At 45.8% G+C, this 23,781-nt stretch overlaps 2 protein-coding genes across 8 annotated transcripts in view; both read left to right on the forward strand.

The window, feature by feature from the left end:
- The window catches only part of RPH3A (rabphilin 3A), a 265,480-nt gene extending 258,894 nt beyond the window's left edge, over positions 1-6,586 (forward strand). For all 7 annotated transcript variants that reach the window (XM_072802595.1, XM_072802592.1, XM_072802591.1 and 4 more), the window contains 2 exons: positions 3,293-3,389; positions 4,423-6,586. In XM_072802595.1, coding sequence (XP_072658696.1) covers positions 3,293-3,389; positions 4,423-4,553 — 228 coding nt within the window. In that variant the 3' untranslated portion in view covers positions 4,554-6,586. The remainder of the gene's footprint in view (positions 1-3,292; positions 3,390-4,422) is intronic.
- Positions 6,587-12,219: 5,633 nt separating this feature from the next.
- LOC140619328 (2'-5'-oligoadenylate synthase 1-like) lies at positions 12,220-23,575 on the forward strand. The gene is made up of 6 exons (XM_072802598.1): positions 12,220-12,509; positions 14,538-14,826; positions 17,117-17,301; positions 20,736-20,968; positions 21,789-21,942; positions 23,066-23,575. The coding sequence occupies exons 1-6, from the start codon at positions 12,330-12,332 to the stop codon at positions 23,222-23,224; spliced, it is 1,200 nt and encodes a 399-aa protein (XP_072658699.1). The 5' UTR covers positions 12,220-12,329; the 3' UTR covers positions 23,225-23,575.
- Positions 23,576-23,781: the final 206 nt, after the last annotated feature.

The following is a 23,781-nucleotide window of genomic DNA, read 5'->3' on the forward strand; positions in this document are numbered from 1 at the left end:
TCATGATCCTGGGGTCCTGGGATAGAGTCCTGTATCAGGCTCCCCACAGAGAGCCCGTTTCTCCTTCTGCCTATGTCTCTGCCTCTCTCTGTGTCTCTCATGAATAAATAAAATCTTAAAAAAAAAAAAAAAAAAAAAAAAAGAACCCACAACATTTGACCTATGGTTTTTTTTTTTTAAAAAAAAAAAAAAAAGCTTTTTCTCAGGGCACCCAGGTGACACAGGTTTCAGCTCAGGTCATGATCTTGTGGTTGTGGGACTGAGTCCTATATCGGCTCCTTGCTAAGTGCAGAGTCTGCTTTGGGTTCTTTCTCCCTTTCCCTCCCCGCTCTGCCTGTCCCGGCTCATGCCCTCTGTCTCTCTAAAATGAATAAATAAAATCTTTAAAAAAAAAAGAAAAAAAGCTCTTTCTAGGGTGCCTGGGTGGCTCAGTCAGTGTCTGCCTTCATCTTGGGTCATGATCCCAGGGTCCTGGGACCAAGCCCCACATCGGCCTCCCTGCTTGGTGGGAAGCCTACTTCTCCCTCTCCCTCTGCCCTTACTTGTGCTCTCTGTCTCTTGAATAAATAAAATATTAAAAAAAAAAAGCTTTGTCTCATAGATCCACTTAAATTATCTAAAGATAGATGATGAGTTCCTTGTATCCAGGGGGAATGAAGCCAAACACAAAGGCTATAGATTAGGAATGTCATAGGAGGAAGCTGCATTTGGAGACAAATTGAATGAAACCATCTCCAACTGATAGTTTGTGGTCTTGAAATTTAAAGAATAAATAGGGGTAGTGATGCCTTTTACCATCCACCCAATTGGCACTGCCTTCTCTCTCGCTCACTCCCCATGTCCATCTTGAGCATCAAGTCCTGCTAAGGCCACTATCTACATACCCATTGAATGTGCCCCTTCCTATTGTCTCACTGTTTCTTGTCTGGCATCTCATGTGTGGACTATTGCAGAAGACTCCTGACTCACATCCTTGTGTTTGGCCCATCCTCACATAAGCATGAGCTTTCTAAAGAATGAATCTGAAATTTTCATCCCCATTGCTTAGCCCAGCAGTGATACCTTAACTTCTTAGTGTGACAGTCAAGCCCTTTCAAACTCACATCCCACCCCTGCCACATCTTATACTCCCCTCCTCAAGTCACACTAACATCATGTGGTTCCTTGGCACATCTCTTAGCCTTTGCACTGGCTGCTCCCTTTTCCTGGACTTCCATCTCTCTTCCTCTCCGGCAGACTCCTAGTCATACCTTAAGAGTCAAATATGCTTTCCTCTGGGCTTCCAGACTTTCTGTGTCCCTGCATCTCATGCTGTCACCCTGGATTTCAGTTATTTGTTGACAAGCCTGTCAGATACTAGGGGTCCAGAAATATCTATTGAATGCAATGATCTGATGTCAGCTTAGAGTCAGCTAGCATTGGTTTTTACCAAACATTGGAAAGTGGGCAGAGAACTACAATACAATGTGCTTTTCGTTGTTTTGCTTTTGAAATGCATGTGCCCATATGAGCAGGCATGGAGAAGGTTCTGTGTAAACAGAGCTCAGAGTATCATGGGCCAGTAGTTCAGCACATCCTCCTCTCAGGACCCTCTTTCAGTTGACCCCTAATTTCCTGACTCTGACTCCTGAATTTTGAGTAAGGAGCCAATGACTGCTGTCCAGCCCTACCCTCTCCTGGAGTCTGAATGAGTCACTGAAGAAGAAATCCAAATAGCCAATAAGCCCCATTAGCAACAGAGACAAGGCCAGACACCAGGTTTTGTCACAAACTGGCACAAAAATACTGTAAAATGTTGGTACCCAGTGTTGGTGAGCCTGTGGGGAATTATACACGCTATGGGTAAGAGAGAGAACTGGTCCAACTGCCTAAGGGATGTTTGTCAAATTGCCCCAAAAGCCTTAACATTTTAAAATTTAAGTGCCATTTATTTGAGGAATAGGTAATATAGTCACATATCTGAAGATTCCAAAATACCAAAGGGTATCCAGTTAAAATTCTCCTCCTTTCGGGATCCCTGGGTGGCGCAGCGGTTTGGTGCCTGCCTTTGGCCCAGGGCGCGATCCTGGAGACCCGGGATCGAATCCCACATCAGGCTCCTGGTGCATGGAGCCTGCTTCTCCCTCTGCCTGTGTCTCTGCCTCTCTCTCTCTCTGTGACTATCATAAATAAATAAAAATTTTAAAAAAAATTCTCCTCCTTTCCCAGCCTCTATCACCACTTCTCTTCTTTTGAAGCAAGTATATTATCCTCTTCCAGGATTTATAAGAATACAAAACAAAGTATATAGCTGGCTTTCTTGCTGGTGACAAATGGCATCATGGTATACATCTACTGCTCTCTACCTTAAAATTTTACAAACTCAGAGATATATGACTCAAAAATTTATCCTAAATAAATTATCATGGATTTACACAATACCTGAATTGCAAAAGTGTGCGCCTTTTTATCATATCATTAATGGTAGTGGAAAGTTGGAAAAAACCTAAATATTCAACCGTTGGGCATTAGATTAAGGGACACAACCATTAAATGAAGCCAGAAAAATATTTGCTAACACGCTAAGTTGGTCCTTACTATATGTTATAAAATGGGAAAAGAAGGCCACAGTGCAGTATATTCATATTATATTTTTATAATATTCAAATGTTTCATATAATAGTCTAATTAATATTCATATTAACTTTTTGAAAATGTACATTAATTTGGTCACTCATAGGGAATGTTGGCAGTGGCTATTCCGGGATGGTTAGGTGACAAATTTTGAGGGTTGGGTTTTATTTGATTTTATTTTAGTTTCCTTGTTTATTTTAATGATGAACATGAATGAATTTTCTAGTTAGGCAGAAAAGTCACATAAAAAGTCAGATTGTCTGGAAACCTAAGCACCTATACCCCTCATGTCAGTCTCAGGGCCCTTGACTACCCTTCATCTGTAAATAATGGAGAGAGGAGAACCCACTCCAGAAGCTACCAGAATAGAAGGACTGAGTTCATAGCCATTTGCCTTCAAGGAAACCTGACCAGGAGCAGCTTTCTTAGAAAAACCCCATCAGCCTTCCCGATTTCAGAAAATCACTGAAACGTGAATTATGGAGCTTGAGAGATTTTGTTATACAGAATGTTTGTTGAAAGGGGATTGTCAGGCTAGGGCAGAAGGGTTCCCCTGCTCCTAAATGTCCAGTCTAAGGACCTCCCTTTGGTCCCTGAACCCCTAGGGCTCAGCCTCTTAGCTTCTGATGCTGAAGTCTCAGGACCCTCCCACTCACCTATCTTTCTCTGCTGCATTCAGGAGTTTTTCTATGACATCAAACATAGTGACCTGGCGAAAAAGTCCCTGGACATCTCGGTCTGGGACTATGACATCGGCAAATCCAATGATTACATTGGTGAGTACTTCTGGCTCCCAGAGAGAAGCCCATCCTCCCAGGAAAGAAGAGCCTTAAGAATCTAGGCTTCTCTTGGAGGGTTCAAGGCACTTCTTGTCTTTTGGTGGCCGCATCATCTAAACACCACATCGGGACAAATTTGGGTGATTTGGGTCCAATTTGGGGATGCTTTTATAGGAAAGGGCTTACACAGCTGAGGGATTGGGTCATGGTTGATTATTTGCTAACAAATCATATCCAGTGGATAATCAAATCCCAGAGGACAGAAGGGTCTGTGGCCTCAGAAAACAGGGTGAAAAGGAAGTCTCCTTAATCGATTTGTTAAGTCCTGAAAAAGGTTCTAATTTTCCCAGCTTGCCTTCAGATGACGAGGAAGAATAGACATTAAAGATGGGGTGGGGGAGGGAGGCCTGGGTGGCTCAGTGGTTGAGTGTTTGCCTTCGGCTCAGGCTGTGATCCCCGGGTCCTGGGATCGAGTCCTGCATCGGGCTCCCTGCATGGAGCCTGCTTCTCCCTCTGCCTGTGTCTCTGCCTCTCTCTCTCTCTCTCTCTCTCTCTCTCTCTGTCTCTCATGAATGGATAAATAAAATCTTTAAGAAAAAAAGATGGGGTGGGGAGGGTACTCCAGGCAAGGGACACAGCATAATCAAAGGTGTGGACACAGGACTGGACAGGGTGGGTGGCAAAGCTGACTCTTTGGAAATATTGAGTACCCAGAAGTAGTGGCAGACAAGTTTTGGAGAATGGGGTGGTGACTTACAGAAGGTCTTTAAAAAATGAGACAGTGAAGCTACAACTTGAGGCTGCAGTAGGGAGCCATGGCAGTTCTTGAGTGGCTAGTGTGCAGGTAGAGAAGGCCAGTGGTAATAACAACAGCATAACAACAGCCCCCCATAAAGAAGGGTGCCAGGTTGTTGGAGGGGTCACTGCTTGGTGGCAGTTTTTCCTCGACTAGACATTTGGGTCCAGGATGAGAGTGCCATGTGTCCCTCTACTCTGACCACCTCTTCTCTCTCCCCATCTTGTCCTCCAGGAGGCTGCCAGCTGGGGATCTCAGCCAAGGGAGAACGCTTAAAACACTGGTACGAGTGTCTGAAAAACAAGGACAAGAAGATTGAGCGCTGGCACCAGCTACAGAACGAGAACCATGTGTCGAGTGATTAGGATGGGCCCCCAGGTCCCCAGCTCCATGCCCTACCCTTGTCCCAGGTTACCCGCCAGCCTGACCCACCTGCCCTTCACACTCTGGTCTCTTTTCTCTTTGCCTCCCCCACCCTCTCCCTCCCTGTGCCTGCCTTTGAGGTGCCCCCTGACCTTGGGCACTGCTGCCAAAGACCCTTCTCCACTGTCTGTGATGCTGTGGCGCGGGCCCTGAATGCAGCCCCTCTCTGGTCCCTCTAGGATGGAGCAGTAGGGAGAGGGATGCAGAGATTTTCACAAGAGGCTGGAATTTAACAACCTCTCTGTCTGGGTAAACTGCAAAGGTTCTTTCTTCATCATTTAGGACTGTTTTTAGACCCTCCTGGCCTTGAACACACACACACACACACACACACACAACTTGCATTTCCTGTGTCATGTCTGTGTATATCCTCAGCTGTCAGCAGACCGGAACAAGGCTGTGAGGGCCAGCAACAGGGCAGAAATAGAGCATCCAGGCCCCCACTGCCCCTCCACACCAAACCCCCTGATTGCCAGGAAAACAGACCACCATGTTTAAACTCCCTGGTGACTAGGAACACACCCTCCTGGCTTCAAATGCATTCAGGATGCCACCTATTTGCTTCCTAGCAAAACCCAACACCCTTTCTCTAGCACCCACCTTGTCCCTCGTCCCTCCCTCCCCCTCCCTAACCCTACACCCCGCCAAACACTCTTTCTCAGCTCCTCACACTCCTCTCTCCCTGTCCATTCCCTCTTTTCTCCTTTCCCTCTTTCTAAGAGGGCAAAATAGCAAGAGCAAAAAATACGTTAACCTAGCGTCACGCCCTCACCAGCTTGGCCAGCAAACTTGAACTGGCACGACCCTGACTTCCAATTAGGCCCGCACTTCTTAGAACCACCCACTTCTCTTGTTGGCAGAGCCAGGTGTCCTGGGGCTGGGCCAGCTGCTGGCACTGCCCCAGCTCAAGGCAGCCTCCTGTGAGCTGCATAGACACCTCATAGATGACTTCCTCAGCCCCTGGGCTCCCCGAGTAGGTGCAAACAGTATTTAGAAACCAGAGCTCTCGGTTGGGGTCGGGGGGCTCTCTCCAATGCCCCAGCCTTTCCCCTCCCTCTGCTCTTAGTTAACTGAGCAGCACACTATCCGCGTCCCTGGCACTCTTCAACTCTGCTTCTCTGACTCTCTGGAGACCTGTCTCTCACTTAGAATCGCCTTGAATCTCTCTGTCTGTGGCTCTGGCCCAGTTTATCTCTTGCACCCTCTTCACCAAGTTTGTCTGGAAAATAAAATACCGTCATAAATCTGAAGCTTCAGAAACTGACAGATCCTGATGCCAAAGGCCACTGTTCCATCAGGAACCATTCAGCCTTTCTTCCTAAAAAATTAAAAAATAATAATACAAAGGAGGAAAGGCTGAGCACGAATGTTATAAATGTGAGGCTGGGGTCAGGTAATCTGCACTGTCCCATGAGAAAGGCTTGTCTTTTCCCAGTTTCCATCATCTTCCCTCGTGAAAATCACCTCCCTCCGTTTGACAACCCACCCTTGTCTATAGACGGCATCAGATGGACACTAAAGCTCTTCACTTTCTCCAGATGCACCTTTTAACCTCTCCCATTTGATGTCTCCACCCTCAGCTCCCTGCACAATTCATCAGAAGGCTCTGATTTCTTGCCTTGAATAACCACCTTCTAAACACCAAGCTCTTCTCCTTCCCCAAGATGGCCAGTGGCTTCCTGACTGCCCTCTTGCCCCCTGACCATGTCCCTCCGTCAGTCCCCGTGGTGCCCACTCTCAGCCCACCTCCTTCCCATGGTTTGCCCCTAGGAGAAAGCATGCTGGCTGCGTTGCTCAAGCCTGACGCTGGTATTGGCGCTGGAATCAGCATGCAGCAAGCTCACAGTGTCCCCTGATAAATGTAACCACTTCCCTGCCTAGAATCCACACATGCTCTCCAGTGCATGCAGAACCACCCACAGCCTTTCTTTGTGATGATGTAGCCAAAAAATAAAGTAGGAATATCCAGGAAAAACTGGTGGCCTGAGTTTTTCCTTTCTTGTTTCTGGAAGTGCTTTTGCCCCATCAGGATACATGATGCTATTTGGAGAGTCAGTGTCTGCTGTGCTCCAGCCCTTGGGGATATAGCAGATGTGGTCTCTGGCCCTGTGGGCTGACTCCACACCCTCTTAGAAGAATGCTTTTTGCTTGTGCCCATCCAACAGTGGGCCAGCATCCTCTCCTCCTTTCTACCCTAACCTTGTGGAAAGTTCCAGGTGGTGTGGAATTAGACACTGTCAAGGCTCAAAGAGATGACAGGGTTGAGCCAGAACCTGGTTCAATCAACTCACTTATCTGACAGAGGAATAACCCAAAGCCCAGGGAAGGGAATGATATAGCCAATGGCTCATGGCAGCAATGCCAGGAAAAGAACTCTTTCACTGGACTCCTGGTATGATGTCCTTAATGCACTGATTAATGATATCATCAAATGCCTCCCTTGTGTTCCAGCACCTTTCATCCTGCAAGGAGCCTTCATAGATGCCCCTCAACAGTCCTGAAAGTGAGCTGAGGAGGCAACTAACTTCCCAGAAGTCCTCTTCATCTCACCAACATCTATCCTAAAAGAGTTTAAGCAATTGGTCAGAAATGCTGGTTACTTCCCAGAAGGAGCCATCAGTTCTGTCCACCAGAAACTTCTCTTCCAGGCCAAGTTAGAGACAGGATCTTTTCCTCATCCTCAAAAGGGTGATTCTCAATCCTGGGAAAGAAATAAGCATATCAGAGTCACCTGGGGAGATTTTCTTTTCAAACTACCCATGCTCTCCCTGCCCCCCTGCCCCCAGACTCTACTGTTCCCTGGGGACAGGGTAAATATATTTGAACATACGTCCTAGGTGATACCTTGTGCTTCCCACCTCCACCAGGACTTTGCTGACCACTGCCCTAAAGTCTATCTGTTTTTCCTACAATTTAGCCAACTGCCAGCAGGTGGAAAGAGGTACCAGTTAGAACGGCAATGCAGTCCCCCCAGGAGTAGCAGGAGACACTGGTGGCCCTGTGCTCATGGCAGACATCACTAATCTCTCCCTGGACTCATAGCAGACATTGCTAATCAACATGGCATCTTCCCCCAAAAGCCTGCTAGCAGCCTCTGAATCCTTCTCTACACAGCATTGTAGGCAGCCACCACTGGCCTGTCATGGGCAGTTGAAAAGAAAGCTAATTTCCATCTCTAAAATGGTTGATCTCCTTCCCCAGAAATGTAGACACGCCAAAGAAGCCAAGATGAATATACACGAGGAGAGTTTTCATAAATATGGGTACACCTGACTTGGCAAATGATCTTTTCCTCGCTCATTGAAATCAAACACCATGCAAGCAGCAATATGGTGTGATCCAAAGCTCCTGATAATAAAACAGCATGCCAGTTTTGTAATCAGCTCAGTCCAGTATTCAGATCCTCACCGGCACTTTCTAGATGTGCAACCTAACTTCTCTGAGACTCAGTTTCCTCATCTGGAAAATGGGATCAACAAGAACCCGATCAAAGAGGTGAGACCAATTTGCCAACGTCTGGTCTCCCATCAGGCTGATGAAAGTGGGCCTGGGAAAGGGGAGTGTCAAGGGGCCAGTGGTGCCTTGTAAAATCAGTGCAAGCTAGGTAGGTGGCCAAGTGGATTAAAAAGCTATGTCCCCCCCTCAGCTGAATCAGGTTTGTTAGGGGCATTGGCTTAATACACGGAAGCACCATGGGAACATGACAGTTACATGCATCATGCGTGGGACAGTTACAGCTAGCTTGGCCCTGGCCCAAACTTTCTGTGTGACCGTGACCCTGAGCAAGTCACTATGTCTGCAACTCTGTAGGTAGGACATCAGAGTATCATGATTCTCTAACTTGGTTGCTGGGACCCACAAATGTGCCTTAATTTCCCAGTTGCTCGGCAAAGACCTAGGCCTTTTTGCTGAGGGCAGGCCCCCTGCCTCAGAGTCCTGCATTGTCTCTTTTGCATACAACACAAGAATTTTCTTGTTCCTGTTTCTTTAAAGGGCACAATGACTTAAAGCCACCTGCAAATGCACTTGGGCGTAATTCTGGATTTTTCCAATTGCTTCCTCAATCTTTTACGGTTGTGTTACTGTTACCCAATTCGATGCAATGTGTCATGACACTTGACTTCATCTTTCCAAAGAATTCAGTGTAGGTTTTCTAAGGACAGATCTCTTTCGTCCTCATGTTGGATCTGTTACTATATAGTCAACAGTGTTGTCCCCAAGAGAAGGGTAAGCAACAAAAGAAAACACAGGGATTTATTCGGGGTCTTCAAATCGCAATCTGAGGAGCACAGATTTGGGTAGCAACCCAGACGCCTCCCACTCAGGATTGAGACCCAGGAGTCTTTATTTGCAAATTGCGCAACTATTAATGAAATGTACATGAGCAGTTTTCCAGAAATTTTGATTGGAAGATGCAATTGCACGGTACTATCCGTTGGTTTTCTGAGTACATTATGTCAGTTACCAGGAACATATCTCCTGCAGAGTGTCCAGTTTTTATCCCGAATGCAGATACAGCAGCTCTGTGTTCAGTCTCTGTTTAATAGTTCAGTAGCTCCTGTTTCAAAAACCAGGATGAAGTGTTAGTCCCAGAAATGGGAGTCTCTCGTGTTTGGAGGTTTTATACAGGTACATAGTATATACTTCGTTAACAAACACAATTGCCAAAAAAGCATTTGAAAGCAGACAAAATCTCTGAAATACAATCTGACTGGTAACGAAAATGAGTGTCAATGTAGAGGGAAGCCCAGCCCCTTCATGGTTACCTTTGCCTTCGGCATAGGTCAACACGCTACACAGAAGGAGTGGGGAGTGGCGATGAATTGCTGAGCTGGTTAAAAGAAGAATGATTAAGAAAGACAGCTAATTGGCATTTCTAGACTGCACCGTCCAACAAAAACAGAACACAAACTCTTCTCAAGCTCCCCTGGAACATTCACCGAGATATACCATATCTGAGGCCATTAAACACCCTCAGCAAATTCCAAAGAACAAATGTCACACAGAGTATGTTTTCTACCATGGTGGAGTTAAATGAGAAATCAATAAAAGCAATATATCTGGAAACTTCCAAAGTGTTTAGAGACTCAACACTTCTGACACACGGGTCAAAGAAGTCTCAAAAGAAACTTTAGTCTGTGCCAGGGTTGCCTGGGTGACTCAGTCTGTTGGGCCTCCAACTCTTGGTCTCTGCTCAGGTCATGATATCAAGATCCTGGGTTTAAGCCCTTTGTCGGGTTCTGTGGTGAGTCAGGAGTCTGCTTGAGATTCTCTCCCCCTTCCTCTGCTCCTCATCCAACCCAATAAATACACAAATAAAATCTTTTTAAAAAATGAAATAGAGGCACATGGGTGGCAGAGTGTTTGAGCGCCTGCCTTCGGTTCAGGTCATGATTCTGGGGTCCTGCTGTGATCAAGTTCCACATCGGGTTCCCTGCAGGGAGCCTGCTTCTCCCTCTGCCTATGTCTCTGCCTCTCTCTGCATCTTTCGTGAATAAATAAAATCTTTTTTAAAATGACACAAAATATTCTGTGCTAAATGAAGATGAAAAAACAACCAGTTAAGATGTGTGGAGTGCAGTGAAAGCTGCACTCAGAAGGAAATGTACAGCATTGAGTGCATTAGTTAGAAAAGAAGGAAGATCTAGATAGGAAGGGATGAATATATGGGAATGGTATTTTTGAGAAACTGTTCTGCATGATTTCATAAGGGTGAAGGTATGACATTATGCAGAATGCACAAACACAGAGAGAACCATAAGGTAGGCTGTGGACATGAGTCAATAATAACATATCAATACCAATTCATCAATTGTAACAAATGTATCACACCACCATTAATAATAAGGTAGGTGTGGAAGCAGAGGTGGGAAGTACAGCTGGGAGTGTCACCAGGCAGAGACCTGGTTCCAAACTCAGGTTCCTCTGCTCGTTGCTCAAAAATCAATACTCGAGGGATCCCTGGGTGGCGCAGCGGTTTAGCGCCTGCCTTTGGCCCAGGGCGTGATCCTGGAGACCCGGGATCGAGTCCCACGTCGGGCTCCCAGTGCATGGAGCCTGCTTCTCCCTCTGCCTGTGTCTCTGCCTCTCTCTCTCACTGTGTGCCTATCATAAATAAATAAAAAAATAAAAAAAAATCAATACTCGAGAGACCCAGATGGTGGGAAAAGGAAGGGTTGCTTTATTCGGGAGCCGGCAACCTGCGAAGATGGTGGACCGATGTCCCAAAGACCATCCTCTCTGTCTAGGAGGAGCTGGAGGGCTTTAAAGGGGAATACGTGCAGGGAACAGGAGACGGGCTGTGGGTGGGAGAAGCAGGTGGTTAGTCGTCCGTCGGCAGGACCCTGAACAGGCTTGCTGGCATCGTAGCAGCTGTTTTTGAATGTGGTCAAGCCTTATCTTCTGGGAAAGTTTGTTCTTTCACTCCTGGAGACCAGTGGTGTGCAACTCTCAGGGCAAGTCGGTTCTGCTACAGACCTAGGGACTTAGGTCCGCAAGCAAGGAGGGCAGAGGCTTGAAGCAAGTTAGCCCGTCAGAGCGGTTGGGGTGCTGTTACAGGAGCTCTGTTCTTTCTGTTCACTTTTTCTGTAAACCTAAAACTGCTGTATGAAATAAAGCCTATTAGTCAAAAGGAAAAATCTATATAGCATGATGTTACTTCCGTTTTAAAAAAAGACAGAACTTTGCACATGTGCGTGTGTGTGTATTAACCTAGAAAAATATCTGAAAAGATCTATACCAAAGTGTTTATAGTGGGCATCTTTGGGTTTTAGGATTACAGGCTGTCTTTCTTTCTTTTTTTTTTTTTTTTCAGGCTGTCTTTCTGCTTCCTGATTTTTCTGACTTCTTTTCCATTTTACAGTGTGCATAAGATCATAGGAGACTATAAAACAATTTTGTCAGGAACAACAACAACAACAAAAAAACAAAGCAGGAAATTTCAAATGAGTTTTTTTTTATTTTTATTTTTATTTTTATTTTTTAAAGATTTTATTTATTTATTCATGATAGTCACAGAGAGAGAGAGAGAGAGAGAGGCAGAGACACAGGCAGAGGGAGAAGCAGGCTCCATGCACCGGGAGCCCGATGTGGGATCCGATCCCGGGTCTCCAGGATCGCGCCCTGGGCCAAAGGCAGGCGCCAAACCGCTGCGCCACCCAGGGATCCCCAAATGAGTTTTTAATGACAATTTCTTCTGGGTGAGATACTAACACTGGTTAAAAAATCAATAGTTTCAGGGGCACCTGGGTGCCTCGGGGGGGTTAAGCATCTGCCATCCGATCAGGTCCTGATCACTGGGTCCTGGGATCCACCCCTGGGCTCCCTGCTCAGCAGGGAGTCTCTCTCTCCCTCTCCCTCTCCTTCTCCTTCTCTCTCTCTCTCTGCCTCTCCCAGCCCAGTTTGTACCCACTAGGTCTCACTCTCAAATAAATAAATAAAATCTTAAAAAAAAAAAAAAAAGCAACAGTTTCAGAGTCCAGTGGAAACAAGTCTGATGTCCTAGGCTGCTACATAAAGGGCAAGAGGATAGATAGTAAGTTCTGGACAGAGCTGGCAGGGCAGAGGCAGTTTCAGGCTCAGAGGAATGTTAGCCATGCTAAGCTCCTCCCTTCCAGGGAAACGAAACTAACTGACTCAAGACAGGAAGACAGACCAGACAGCTGTTCCAAGCTGCCAGTTCTGCAGCCACCGGCTCTCCTGCCCCTGTCCTGAGAAGCATGCCCGAGCTCAAAGACACCCCCGCCAAGGATCTGGACAGGTTCATCGAAAACTATCTCCTGCCAGACACACAGTTCCGCAGGCAGGTCAAAGAAGCCATTCACATCATCTCCACTTTCCTGAAAGAGAGATGTTTCCAAGGTGCAGCCCACCCTGTGCGGGTGTCTAAAGTTGTCAAGGTGAGCCCAAGCCTCCCTGGCAGGGGAGGGGGTGGATGGATGGGCAAGAGTTCCCACAGAGACAGAGAGAGGGAGCAAAAGGTTAAGTAAGCTTTTTGGGGCTGGTGGTTTCTGACACATCCATACCAAGAAAATATAACCAGAGCTTTGTTAGAAAAGATTTTGAGGGGAGGCTCTCGATCTGCAACTTTTAAATCAGTGCCCTGGCTGAAGTTTATGAGCCACCATCCTCGGCCACGTCCATTTCAGAGGTAGAAAAACAGAGGCCGGCTCTCGTAGTAAACAATTTGCCAATGAATGGCCAGGCTGGGGACTCAAACAGCTTCTGCAGAATTATGAGCCATTAAGACTTTATGTTCTGGGGGCATGTTTTTGTGTTTTTCTGACATAAAGGCTTCCAGAGCCACTCTCCAGCCAACAACAGCTAAACATCATTCCAATGATTTTGTGTAGCTGGAAAGCTGTCTGTGCCACCTCCCATAAAATATATACACCACAAAAACAGAGCCAGACATTGCTGAAAGGGCGTCTGGTGCCAGCTGTCTCCATGCTGCTGGGCTTTTCTTTCTTTTAAGATTTTATTTGTTTATTTATGAGACAGAGAGAGAAGCAGGCTCCATGCAGGGAGTCTGACATGGGACTCGATCCCAGGTCTCCAGGATCATGCCCTGGGCCAAAGGTGGCGCTAAACCGCTGAGCCACCCGGGCTGCCCGCTACTGGGCTTTTCAACTCCCTTGATAAACTAGCATTCCTTTTTCTTAGTGTGATATTAGTTTCAGGTATACAATGTATCGATTCGACAATTCTGCACATTACTCAGTGCTCTTCATGATAAATATTATCATCACCTGTCCCCACACAGCGTTATTACAGTATTATTGACTATATTCCCTGTGCTATACTTTTCATCCCTGTGACTTATTTTAAAACTGGAAATTTGAACTTCTTAATCCCTTTTTTTATGTAACTCATCCCTGTACCCAAATCCCCTCTAGCAACCGTTGTTTTTTCTCTCTATTTGAGTCTGTTGTTTTGGGTTTTTTTTTATTTTTTAGATTCCATGTATGAGTGAAATAATATGGTATTTGTCTCTGTCTGACTTATTTCACTTAGCTTTATATCTTCTGGATCCATCCATGTTGTTGCAAATGGCAAGATTTCATTTTTCTTATGGCTGAATAATATCATAGGGTGTGTGTGTGTGTGTGTGTGTGTGTGTGTGTGCACAGCACATCTTTATCCATTCATCTGTGGATGGACACTTGGGCTGCTTCCATATCTTGGCTATTGCAAATAATACTGTAATAAACACAGGATTGCCTGTATCTTTTCAAATTAGTGTTTTCATTTTCTTTGGGTAAATACCCAATAGTGGAATGACTGGATCATACAGTAGCTCTATTTTTAATTTTTTGAGGATGCTCCATACTGTCTTTCACAGTGGCTGCACCAATTTCCATTCCCATCAACAGTGCATGAGGGATCCCTTTTTCCCCCATCCACAATGGGGACTCACCATTTCTAAGGTATCATGGGCTGGTTAATGGTATTACTTTGGAAAGCAAATAGCACCAGCTGGCTGTGAAACTTTGACCAAGTCATTTCACCTCTCTGTGCTTCTTTTTCCTCCCCAATAATTCCCAGTGCCTGATAGAGATGTACAGATTATATGACCAGCATGTAAACCGCCCAGCATGGGCCAGTCTATGGTGTATAATCATATATAAGAGTAAAGAGCGCAGAGCCTAGAACCAGTCAGCCAGGGTTCAAACTGCAGTTCCCACTGTGTGGCAGGGCGGCTGTATCACCTCTCTGAGCACTTAGGGCTGATAACATCTGTAAAGTGGGAGCTGATAACAAGAGTATGGGGGTCATAGGATCCTATGAGCATTACGGAAGTTAGACCGGTGATGCCCTCAGCACAGAGGCCAAGTAAGGTTCAAGAATGTTAGTGATCATCCTCATCATTTTATTTAGGGAGGCTCTTCTCAATGACTGTCAGTTCTCATTTTGCTCATCTGTTTTAGGGTGGCTCTTCAGGCAAAGGCACGACCCTCAGAGGCCGATCAGATGCCGACCTTGTGGTCTTTCTTAACAATCTCAAGAGTTTTCAGGAGCAGCTCGAGAAACGAGGACAGTTCATTTGGGAAATTAAGAGGCAGCTGGAAGCCTGTCAAAGAGAAGAAACCTTTGAAGTGTACTTTGAGGTCCAGAGTCTGCAGTGGGAGAAGCCCCGCGCCCTCAGCTTTGTCCTCAAGTCCCCCCAGCTTGGTGAGGGGGTGGAGTTTGATGTGCTGCCTGCCTTTGACGTCCTGGGTGAGCATTCACAGACACAAGGGCTTTCAGGCCTTGTCCTGTGTTGGGGTTTCTTTCTTTTTTCATGTTTCTGAGCATGAATTTCCCGTAGTTGGAGAGTCTTAACTAAGATGAAGCATGCCTTCAAAGTGGGGAGGAGATCTTAGAATGAATGAGGTCACAACTGGCCACAGGAGCATCATGAAACAGCAAATTGGCACGATTTGGAGGCAAGACATTTCTTATGCAACACCTGTTGGGTTTGCTGGTTCTACTGTGGCAAAGGGTGGGGATTTCATCTTTCCAAAAATGAAGCAGTGGAGATCTGACATAGAGTCAATATGTGAATTGCATCTTTCACCCCAAACATGAGGAGACCTCACTAAATTTATGCTGAGGGTTGGAATCTATAGATAATCTGAAGAAACATTTGGATGAGAAGCATCACCTCTCAGAGGCTTGATGTCCACATTAGGAAAACTGGTTAAACCATGCCTGGATCATTCTCCAAAGTATTAAATGATCATCTACATGAAGCTCTTGTACAGGGCCTGGCACATAGTAGGTGTTCAAAAATGTGAGTTCCCCAACTATGCACCGGGGCACCCCAGGATGCCACAGTGAAATAACTCACAGGGGCACATGAAATAGTTTAGATATTAAATTTTTGAGGGAAACACCATGACATCTGTTGGACACCACACAAACTACTGCTGTTCAGTTGTACAAACTGAACTACATATACCGAACTGGTTTTTTGGTGTTGTTTGTTGTTGATGTTGTTTTGAGGTTTTGTTGGGGGGGGGGGGTTGGGGGGGATTGCCTAGGGGACCTGTAAGATAATACCGAAAATCCAAAGCACCAAGAAATGAGAAAGTTTGGGAATCCTTTCTTGTTGCCATGTCCAGTGTTGGGTGCTGGCATTACTTTCATTGGCTACAAAAAAATAAGACGGGGAGAGAGAAGGGGTGGAAGGACATGCCAGGCAGAGGGAACAGCACAAGCAGAGGCCAGAGATAAGAAAAGATCAGGATGTGCTGGACCTGCAAGAGGCTGATGATGAGGGGATGAAGGTGGAGCCAGAGGAAGAGGGTAGGGGGGATGAAGAGGGAGTAAGCAGAAAGTGAGCCAGGAGAGCTGATTCTGCAGAAGTCTGTAACCTTGGTCATGGACTTCTCCTGAACACAATGGAGGGCTGTGGAAAGGTTTTAAGCAAGGAAGTAGCATGGTCATATTTATGTTTTAGGAAGATGGCCCAAGCATAGTAGGGAAAATAGATAGGAAGAGAGGTGAAGGGATCCCTGGGTGGCGCAGTGGTTTGGCGCCTGCTTTTGGCCCAGGGCGTGATCCTGGAGACCCGGGATCGAATCCCACATCGGGCTCCCGGTGCATGGAGCCTGCTTCTCCCTCTGCCTGTGTCTCTGCCTCTCTCTCTCTCTGTCTTTCATGAATAAATAAATAAAATCTTAAAAAAAAAAAAAAACAGGAAGAGAGGTGAAACCAGAGGATGGAGACATTCAATCAACAATAATAAGCACAGGTGATCCACTGAGCCATCTACTGTGTACCAGGCACTCCTCTATGGCCATGAATGACCCAAGCAAGGCACCTCTGCCCCGGAGCCTGACAATGAGTACAGAAACAAGATAAATGGATTGCTACCTGATGTGACAAAAATCTAACAGGGTGATACAATGGGGAGTGATGGAGGATGGAGGGCTTCTTCAGACAGAGTGATGAGACAGGGCCCCCTGAGCAGGTGACATCTGAGCAGAGGCCCAAAGGAAGAGAAGGAGCCAGCCATGGGAAGATCTGGGTATTCCAGGAAGAGGAAATAGCAAGTGCTAAGACCCTGAGACAGGTATGAACTTGACATATTTAAGAAGAGAAAAAAGGCCAGGGAGCAAGGTAGGAGGCGAGATGGGAGAGGCGGCAGGAGACAGATCACATCAAATTTCACAGGCCACTGTGGGAACTCTGGATTTTATTTCAGATGTTGTGGGAAGCCAGAAGCAGGGTGATCAGGTTTTGAAAGGCCTCTCTGGGTGCTGGGTCGAGAATGGGCTGTGGGGCAACCGTTGAGGAGGCTGCTATCTAGGCCTGGTGGGAGAGAGCAGTGATGGCAACCTGGACGGGGTGACAGCAGGAAAGCTAGGAGAAGGAAAGGCTGCAATGGACTTCGGGGCACCTGGCTCTGGGCCTGTGGCCCCTTCTGCTGAGCTCCCACGGCCAGCAAGCTTGTCTCCCCAGCACCACTGGAGGAACCTCAGAGAAGGGCGACATCTTAAAGTTACGGATTTGTCCCTAACAGGTCAGTGGACCAATAACCACAGACCCAACCCTGAAGTCTACATCAAGCTAATCCAAGAGTGTGAGAACCGGGGGACAGAAGGCGAGTTCTCCACCTGCTTCACGGAGCTGCAGCGAGACTTCCTGAGGCAGCGTCCAACCAAGGTGAAGAGTCTCATTCGCCTCGTCAAGCACTGGTACCAAAAGGTACGTTCTTCCCGCCTGGGGAGCAGAGAAGGAGGAGGGAGAGGAGGGAGTGTAGAGAATAGAGGGTGGGAGGGCGGGAAGTCCAAGAGCAAGGTATGCAAAGGGGAGAAGGAGGAGATGGGGAGGGGGAGAGGAAAGGGAGGGGAAGGGTTGTGTGTGGAGTAGAGAAGGAGGAGCAGCGGGAGGGGCAGGAGCAGGAGGAAAAGAAGGGGAGGCCAAGGGCCTGGGACAGGTGCCAGTGGACCCAAGGTGTCTCATTCCTCCTGGTCCCTCTCATCTCCGGAAATGACAACTCCATGCTTCCAGTTACTCTGGCCTGTTTTGCACACACAGCTCTATTCAACCACTTGACAAGTGATGTTGATCCCGTATCTAAAATATATCCAATTGTCACCACCTCCGTCACTCTCACCCTGGACCCAGTCATCATACGAGTTTCCCAGGGTCTGCCCTTGACATCTCTGAAAACCCTCTCTCAGCCCTTCAGTCCATGCTGCCTTCCTTGAAGTTCCTCCAAGAGGGAAGCTCTACTCAAGCCTGTGGGATTGTCTATCTCCTCCCTAAAAATGTGCATGAAGGAAGGGACTTGTATGTTTTATTCACTGCTGTATCTCCAGAACCTAGAACAATGCCTGGCGCATAATAGATGCTCAATAAGTAATCGCTGAGTAAATTAATGAATGCCACACATAAATGCGCATAAAGTGTGCACACATACACTTCTGTGCACTTCCTGGCTGTCTGACCTCAAACCTCCCTCTGCTCCCTGTTTTCTCATTTGCAAAGAGTAACATGGCATAGCAGGAGTAAACCACAAAATGTGGTGCCCAGCATAGCTGGTCCTAATAAATGTGCTTTCTTTGAACTACTCCTGGAGCACATGTAATAAAGTAGACATGTGTTATGTGCTTAGCTTGTGCCAGGCTCATAATATTTCACCTTTTGCAGTTCTTGATATGCATTTCTGCTTACTTCCTAATATCCTATATCTTATTTAATATTTATGGTGATTCTGTGAGCTGAGTAAGGGAGGTATCATCAAACCTATATTACAGAAAGAGAGTAAGAGTGAGATGGCTCTTTCAGCTAATAAGCAGCAGAACAAAAACTTGACTTTGGGTTTTCTGACTTAAGAGTTTGCCTAACATATAATATCCATTTTATAATATACATGTATGTTTTTGGATGACTTAACGAATGGAAAAAAGTAATTAAGAATAATCTTCCTGCTTTAAAAATAATCTTTAAGGCAAAGCAAGACAATCCGTTGTTTGCTAGACATCTTAGTTTGCTGTTTGAGGAAATTTGATCATGGAGCCTGAGCATTTTAGAACTTACAAAAAGTGGTCCTTGACAAATGAACACTGTTCCCAAGGACATTGAAAATTCATGAGGACATTTTTGGTAACCATGGTGATCAAGGGCAAGGATGCTACTGACAATTAGTGGAAAGAAGCCAGGAATACTAGTTGTTTTACAATGAGGAAGATAGTCCAGCATGACAAGGAATTGTCTCTGGCCCTCCTAACTTCCCCCCCCCCCGCCCCTCCTCCCCTTCCCCTCTCCCTCTCTCTTCTTTCCCATAAAACAATACAGGAATCTCACCATACTTTAACTCCACTCACCATCACCAACAAACACTACGTCCAACTTACATGCCACTTTGCTGTGTCTTTCAAGTCCCTATATTTTCAAGTGTACAAAACATTACTATTATTTCCCATACCAGTGGGATAAAATGAAATCATTTTATCTATCTGCATATTTGCCATATTCTTCACCATTCACTCCTTCCTACGTCTCTAATCTTCCTCCTGAGATCACATTCCTTCTTTGAGAAGTATGTCCCAGAAGATTTATTTTGGTGAGAGTCTTCTGATAATGAACTCTTAGTTTTTGTTTGCCTGAAAATGTCTTGATTTTACCTTCATTGTTAATAGGCATTTTTGCCCGATTGGCGGCCATTTCAGCACATGGAATATATCACTCCATCTTCTGGGGTCACTAGTGGAAAGTCATTTGTCAGGCTAACTGTGGCTCCTTTGTAGGTAATCTTATTCCTCTGGCTGCATTTATATTTTTCTCTTTGATTTTGTTTCATTTCAGTCTGAGGTGTCTTTTTTAAAAGATTTTATTTATTTGACACAGAGAGGGAGAGAGAGAGCCAGAGAGCACAAGTGAGAGGAATGGCAGAGAGGGAGAAGCAGGCTCCCCATAGAGCAGGGAGTCCAACTCAGGGTTCAATCCCAGGACCCTGGGACCACGACCCAAACTGAAGGCTGATGCTCAACCAACTGAGCCACCCAGGTGCCCCTCAATCTGAGGTTCTTAATGATGATTCCTTTTTTTAACTTGTCCTACTTGAAGTTCACTGGGTCCTTCCTGAATCTGTGAATGGATATCTCTCATCAGTTTGGGAAACTCTCAGCCATTTTCCTAAAACATTGTCTCTCTCTTTTCCTTGCCTCCTGAAACTCCAATTAAATGCATGTTAGACCTCAGTCTATCTTCCATTATCTTTACATTCTCTTCCATATTTTCCATCTTTCTGTCTCTCTGTGCTTTATTATGAATAGTTTATTCTAACAGTTTCCAATTCACTAGCTTTCCCTTAACAGCGTTTAATTTGCAGTTATTAATTATAGTTATTGTAATTTTTTGTTCTACAATTTCTATTTTATTATTTTTCAAATATGCTAAATTACTTTGCATGGCTTCTAATTTCCTCTAGGTCAAGCTCTTCTTTTATTTCTGTAAACATAATGTTTCCAGTTATTTTGAAGTCTCTTACTGATCCTTCAATATTTAAACTTTTGTGGATATTACTATTTTCACTTTTTCTGCTGGCTATTACTCTTGGTATCTTGTTTCCTTGTGTGCCTAGTTATTTATGTCCTGGTCATGGTATTTGAAAACTATTTGTGAAATCATTTGAAGCTTTGGGTTTTATATCTTACTCCAAAGGGAATTTCGTTTGGCTCTTAGGAACACTATGAGTTCTTCCTCTTGATTAATTTTCACAGTATCCTTATGAGCTTGGTGCTATTATGACCACTCACCTGGCAGGTAAGTAAAAATGAGGCTCTAAGAGTCTAAGTTGTCTTCCCAGAATGGACACTGGTGGAGTTAGGACTCAAACCCACATCACTCAGAATCTAGAGCCCAAGCTCTTAACCAGGAGTCAGTAAAATGTTTCCATAATGTCCTAGATAGGAAATACTTTAGACCTTGTGGGCCACATGATCTCTGTCACAACTACACAACTCCGTAGCATGAAAGCAGCCATAGACTACATGTGAATGAATGGATGTAGCTTTGCTCCAGGGAAATTTTATTTACAAAAGCAGATGGCAGGCTGGATTTGGCCTTTAGGAAATGTGCTTTACACCCTAGCTGGACAATTGCATGTTTCTGATTATTTTTCCTACTCTCAGTGTAAGCAGAAGCTTGGGAAGCCCCTGCCACCACAGTATGCCCTGGAGCTCCTGACAGTCTATGCCTGGGAGCGTGGAAACCACCAAACAGAATTCATCACAGCTCAGGGATTTCAGACCGTCTTGAAATTAGTCCTGAACTACCAGCAGCTTTGCATCCACTGGACAAAGTATTACAACTTTGAAACCCCGATTATCAAACAATACCTGATGAGGCAGCTTGCAAAACCCAGGTACTCTATCTCCGCATGAGTTAACTCGCCACGTAAATGAGCCCCTGGATATAGCTATGGTACCTTGGAAATGAGGGAAGTGGGAAGACCCTTCATTTGCTGGTCACCTTCTATGGTTAGCCATTGTGTTGAGCATTTTACTACTCCCATCTGATTTAAACAATAACCTCAAACCCTGTGAGGTAGGCATGCCATAGCCACCGTACAGATGGGTAAACTGAGGTTCTGAGGGATAAGGAGCTTGTCTTAACAGTAACAGAAAATGAGTGAAATAGCCAAAATTTGAACTAAAATGACAACAGCTAGAGCAATAATCATAATTGCTCCCAGGAATTAAGAGTTTGCTGTAAGACTAATGCATTCTAATACAATAGCAAAAATTATGGTCATTATAGCCGACGTGTACTGACCTCTCATTATGTTCCAAGTTCTGTGTAAAGCATTTCGCATGTTTTGTCTTGTCTCCATCCTTACATCATGTCCTTTGAGACAGACCTGTTTACTCTACCCATATCACAGGTGAGGAAACAGACTTAGTGAGGTCAAGTAACCTGCCCAAGGTCAAACCACTAATAAAGGGCAGAGGTAAAATTTGAACACAGCTCTGTCAGACCCAAGTGCAAGGCTTTTTCTCCTCGTGCCCACCACCCACCACCCACCACGGGGCAGGGCACTCAGGACACGCCCCAGGGAACAGCACCCTGTTCCTGTCCTAAGTCCCAGCCTGTGCCAGGCTCCTGTTTGGCACTGCTGGGAGCATGTGGATTCCCCAACACAGCCCTAGTTCCTCACCTGTCCCTTTCTGACTGTTACTCTCCAGGCCTGTGATTCTGGACCCTGCTGACCCGACGGGAAACGTGGCTGGTAGAGACACATATGGCTGGCAGCGGCTGGCACAGGAGGCCAGAGTCTGGCTGAGTTACCCATGCTTTAAGAAATGGGATGGGTCTCCAGTGGGCTCCTGGGACGTGCTGGTAAAAGCTGCTTCCTCCTTGATGTAATCCCCTAACCCCTCTACACAGCATGGGGCATGTGAGACTAATGCATTCTAACATAACAGCAAAAATTGTGGTCATTATCTAAGGTGTGCTGACCTCCTATTATGTTCTAAGTCCTGTGTGGAGCATTTTGCATGTTTTGTCTTGTCTCCATCCTCACATCATGTCCTTTGAGACAGGCCCGTTCTCCCCTCCCCGTGTCACAGGTGAGGAAACAGGCTTAGAGAGGTCAAGTGACCTCTGTTTTTCCAAAGAAACATTCTATCCAAAAAAAATTGCTCCTTGCCAGAAGTTACATATTCATTGAGTTTCAGGATATGTTTCATAATTTCAGTCATCTGGGACACATTCAGAGAGTTCCTAGGATTTGCATACCCCTTCTCCGGAGTTCATTCTTTAGTTTACATTACCCTGGCCAGAGGCAGTTGTTTCCACAGCCTGGTGGGCTCATTCCTTTATGAATAATAATAATGAACAATAACAGCCACCATGTATTGAATATTTGCTTTGGACTCAGGTTCTGTCCTAAATGCTACATTATCTTATTAAATCATCACCATACCCTTTGAAGTGTGTTAGCTACTCCCATCTTACAGAGGAGCAAAGGAGGCTCAGAGAGATGAAGTCACCTGCTCAATGACACTTAGCTAGGTAGTGGTAGAGCTGGGATCCAAAGTCGATGGACTCTAATGACAACGCTCAGCTTTTCCTGTGCCACACTTGGGGCAGTGGGGTGCAGCAGTGACAGTCTTAGCCCACCCCTCTGGAGCTCCAATGGCCTTCAGAGTTGCCCTGCTGCAATCTGGTGTGGTCAGGCCTTTAGACTCGCCACATGGATCAGTCACCAAATGTGGGCAACTCAGAAAAAGGTATAGTCTTGAACGTGAGGCTTTCTGTAGTCGAGCTGCCTCTAAAGGGAGGGGCTGACCTCTGACATCTACCTGCTGACCATCTCCCCAGCAGCTGAGACTTATTCGTCCTTCCTCAAGGGGGATCCAGGTAGCATGCCACACGGTATCTGCTATATATGCTCACTGAGACCCAGTGCCAAGGTGGAAGGATCGATTCTCTGATGTGATCATGTGCTTTACCTTTTCAGCTCGAAGAAGACTATGAGGACAATTGGATAACGTGTGAACACAGGACATATTCATACCATGATTATGGATGGCGCCCTGTATCCTCTGGGAGCCCCAACACAGGCATGACACAGTCCATTCCCCAGCAGGAAGAAAACTGGATGTGTACCATCCTCTGAATGCCTGTGCCCTTTAGGGGAAAGAGCTCTGGAATCATCCAGGCCAGCCCCTTCGTTTGGTGTTCGGGAGGGTTCCCTTGATCCAAGGGGCAGAAGACTGCTCTGACCCCAAGGGCTAGCTGATGCCAGACCTCAGGCCAGAATGCAGGTCCCCTGCCCCCTCTTCCCCTAGTCTATGCTCTTTCTCCTCTCAGAGATAACGTTTCCCTGTAGCCCTACCCTGCTCCAGCCTGTTCTCTGACAATAATCACGGAGACACAATCAGAGAGCCTTAACCTTCTTCTGTGTTCCTAATGGGAGGGTTATAGTCCCAACAATCGTCAACAACAATAAAAAGAATAGCAAATACCATGTGATGGGAGTTTATTACCTGCAAGTCACATAGCCAAGAGGTATATCCACGTGTTACGTGTGTGTACACGAATAGATTCAACTAGAAATATATACTGAGTACCTACTGTGTTCCAGGCATTGTTCTGGGCGCTGGGAACACAGCAGCCAAGGAAACAGACAAAAATCCCTGCCTCCTGGATTGACATTTGTGTGGACTGACTTTT

This window comes from Canis lupus, chromosome 27 (genome assembly GCF_048164855.1).
Source record: "Canis lupus baileyi chromosome 27, mCanLup2.hap1, whole genome shotgun sequence".
NCBI lineage: Eukaryota > Metazoa > Chordata > Mammalia > Carnivora > Canidae > Canis > Canis lupus.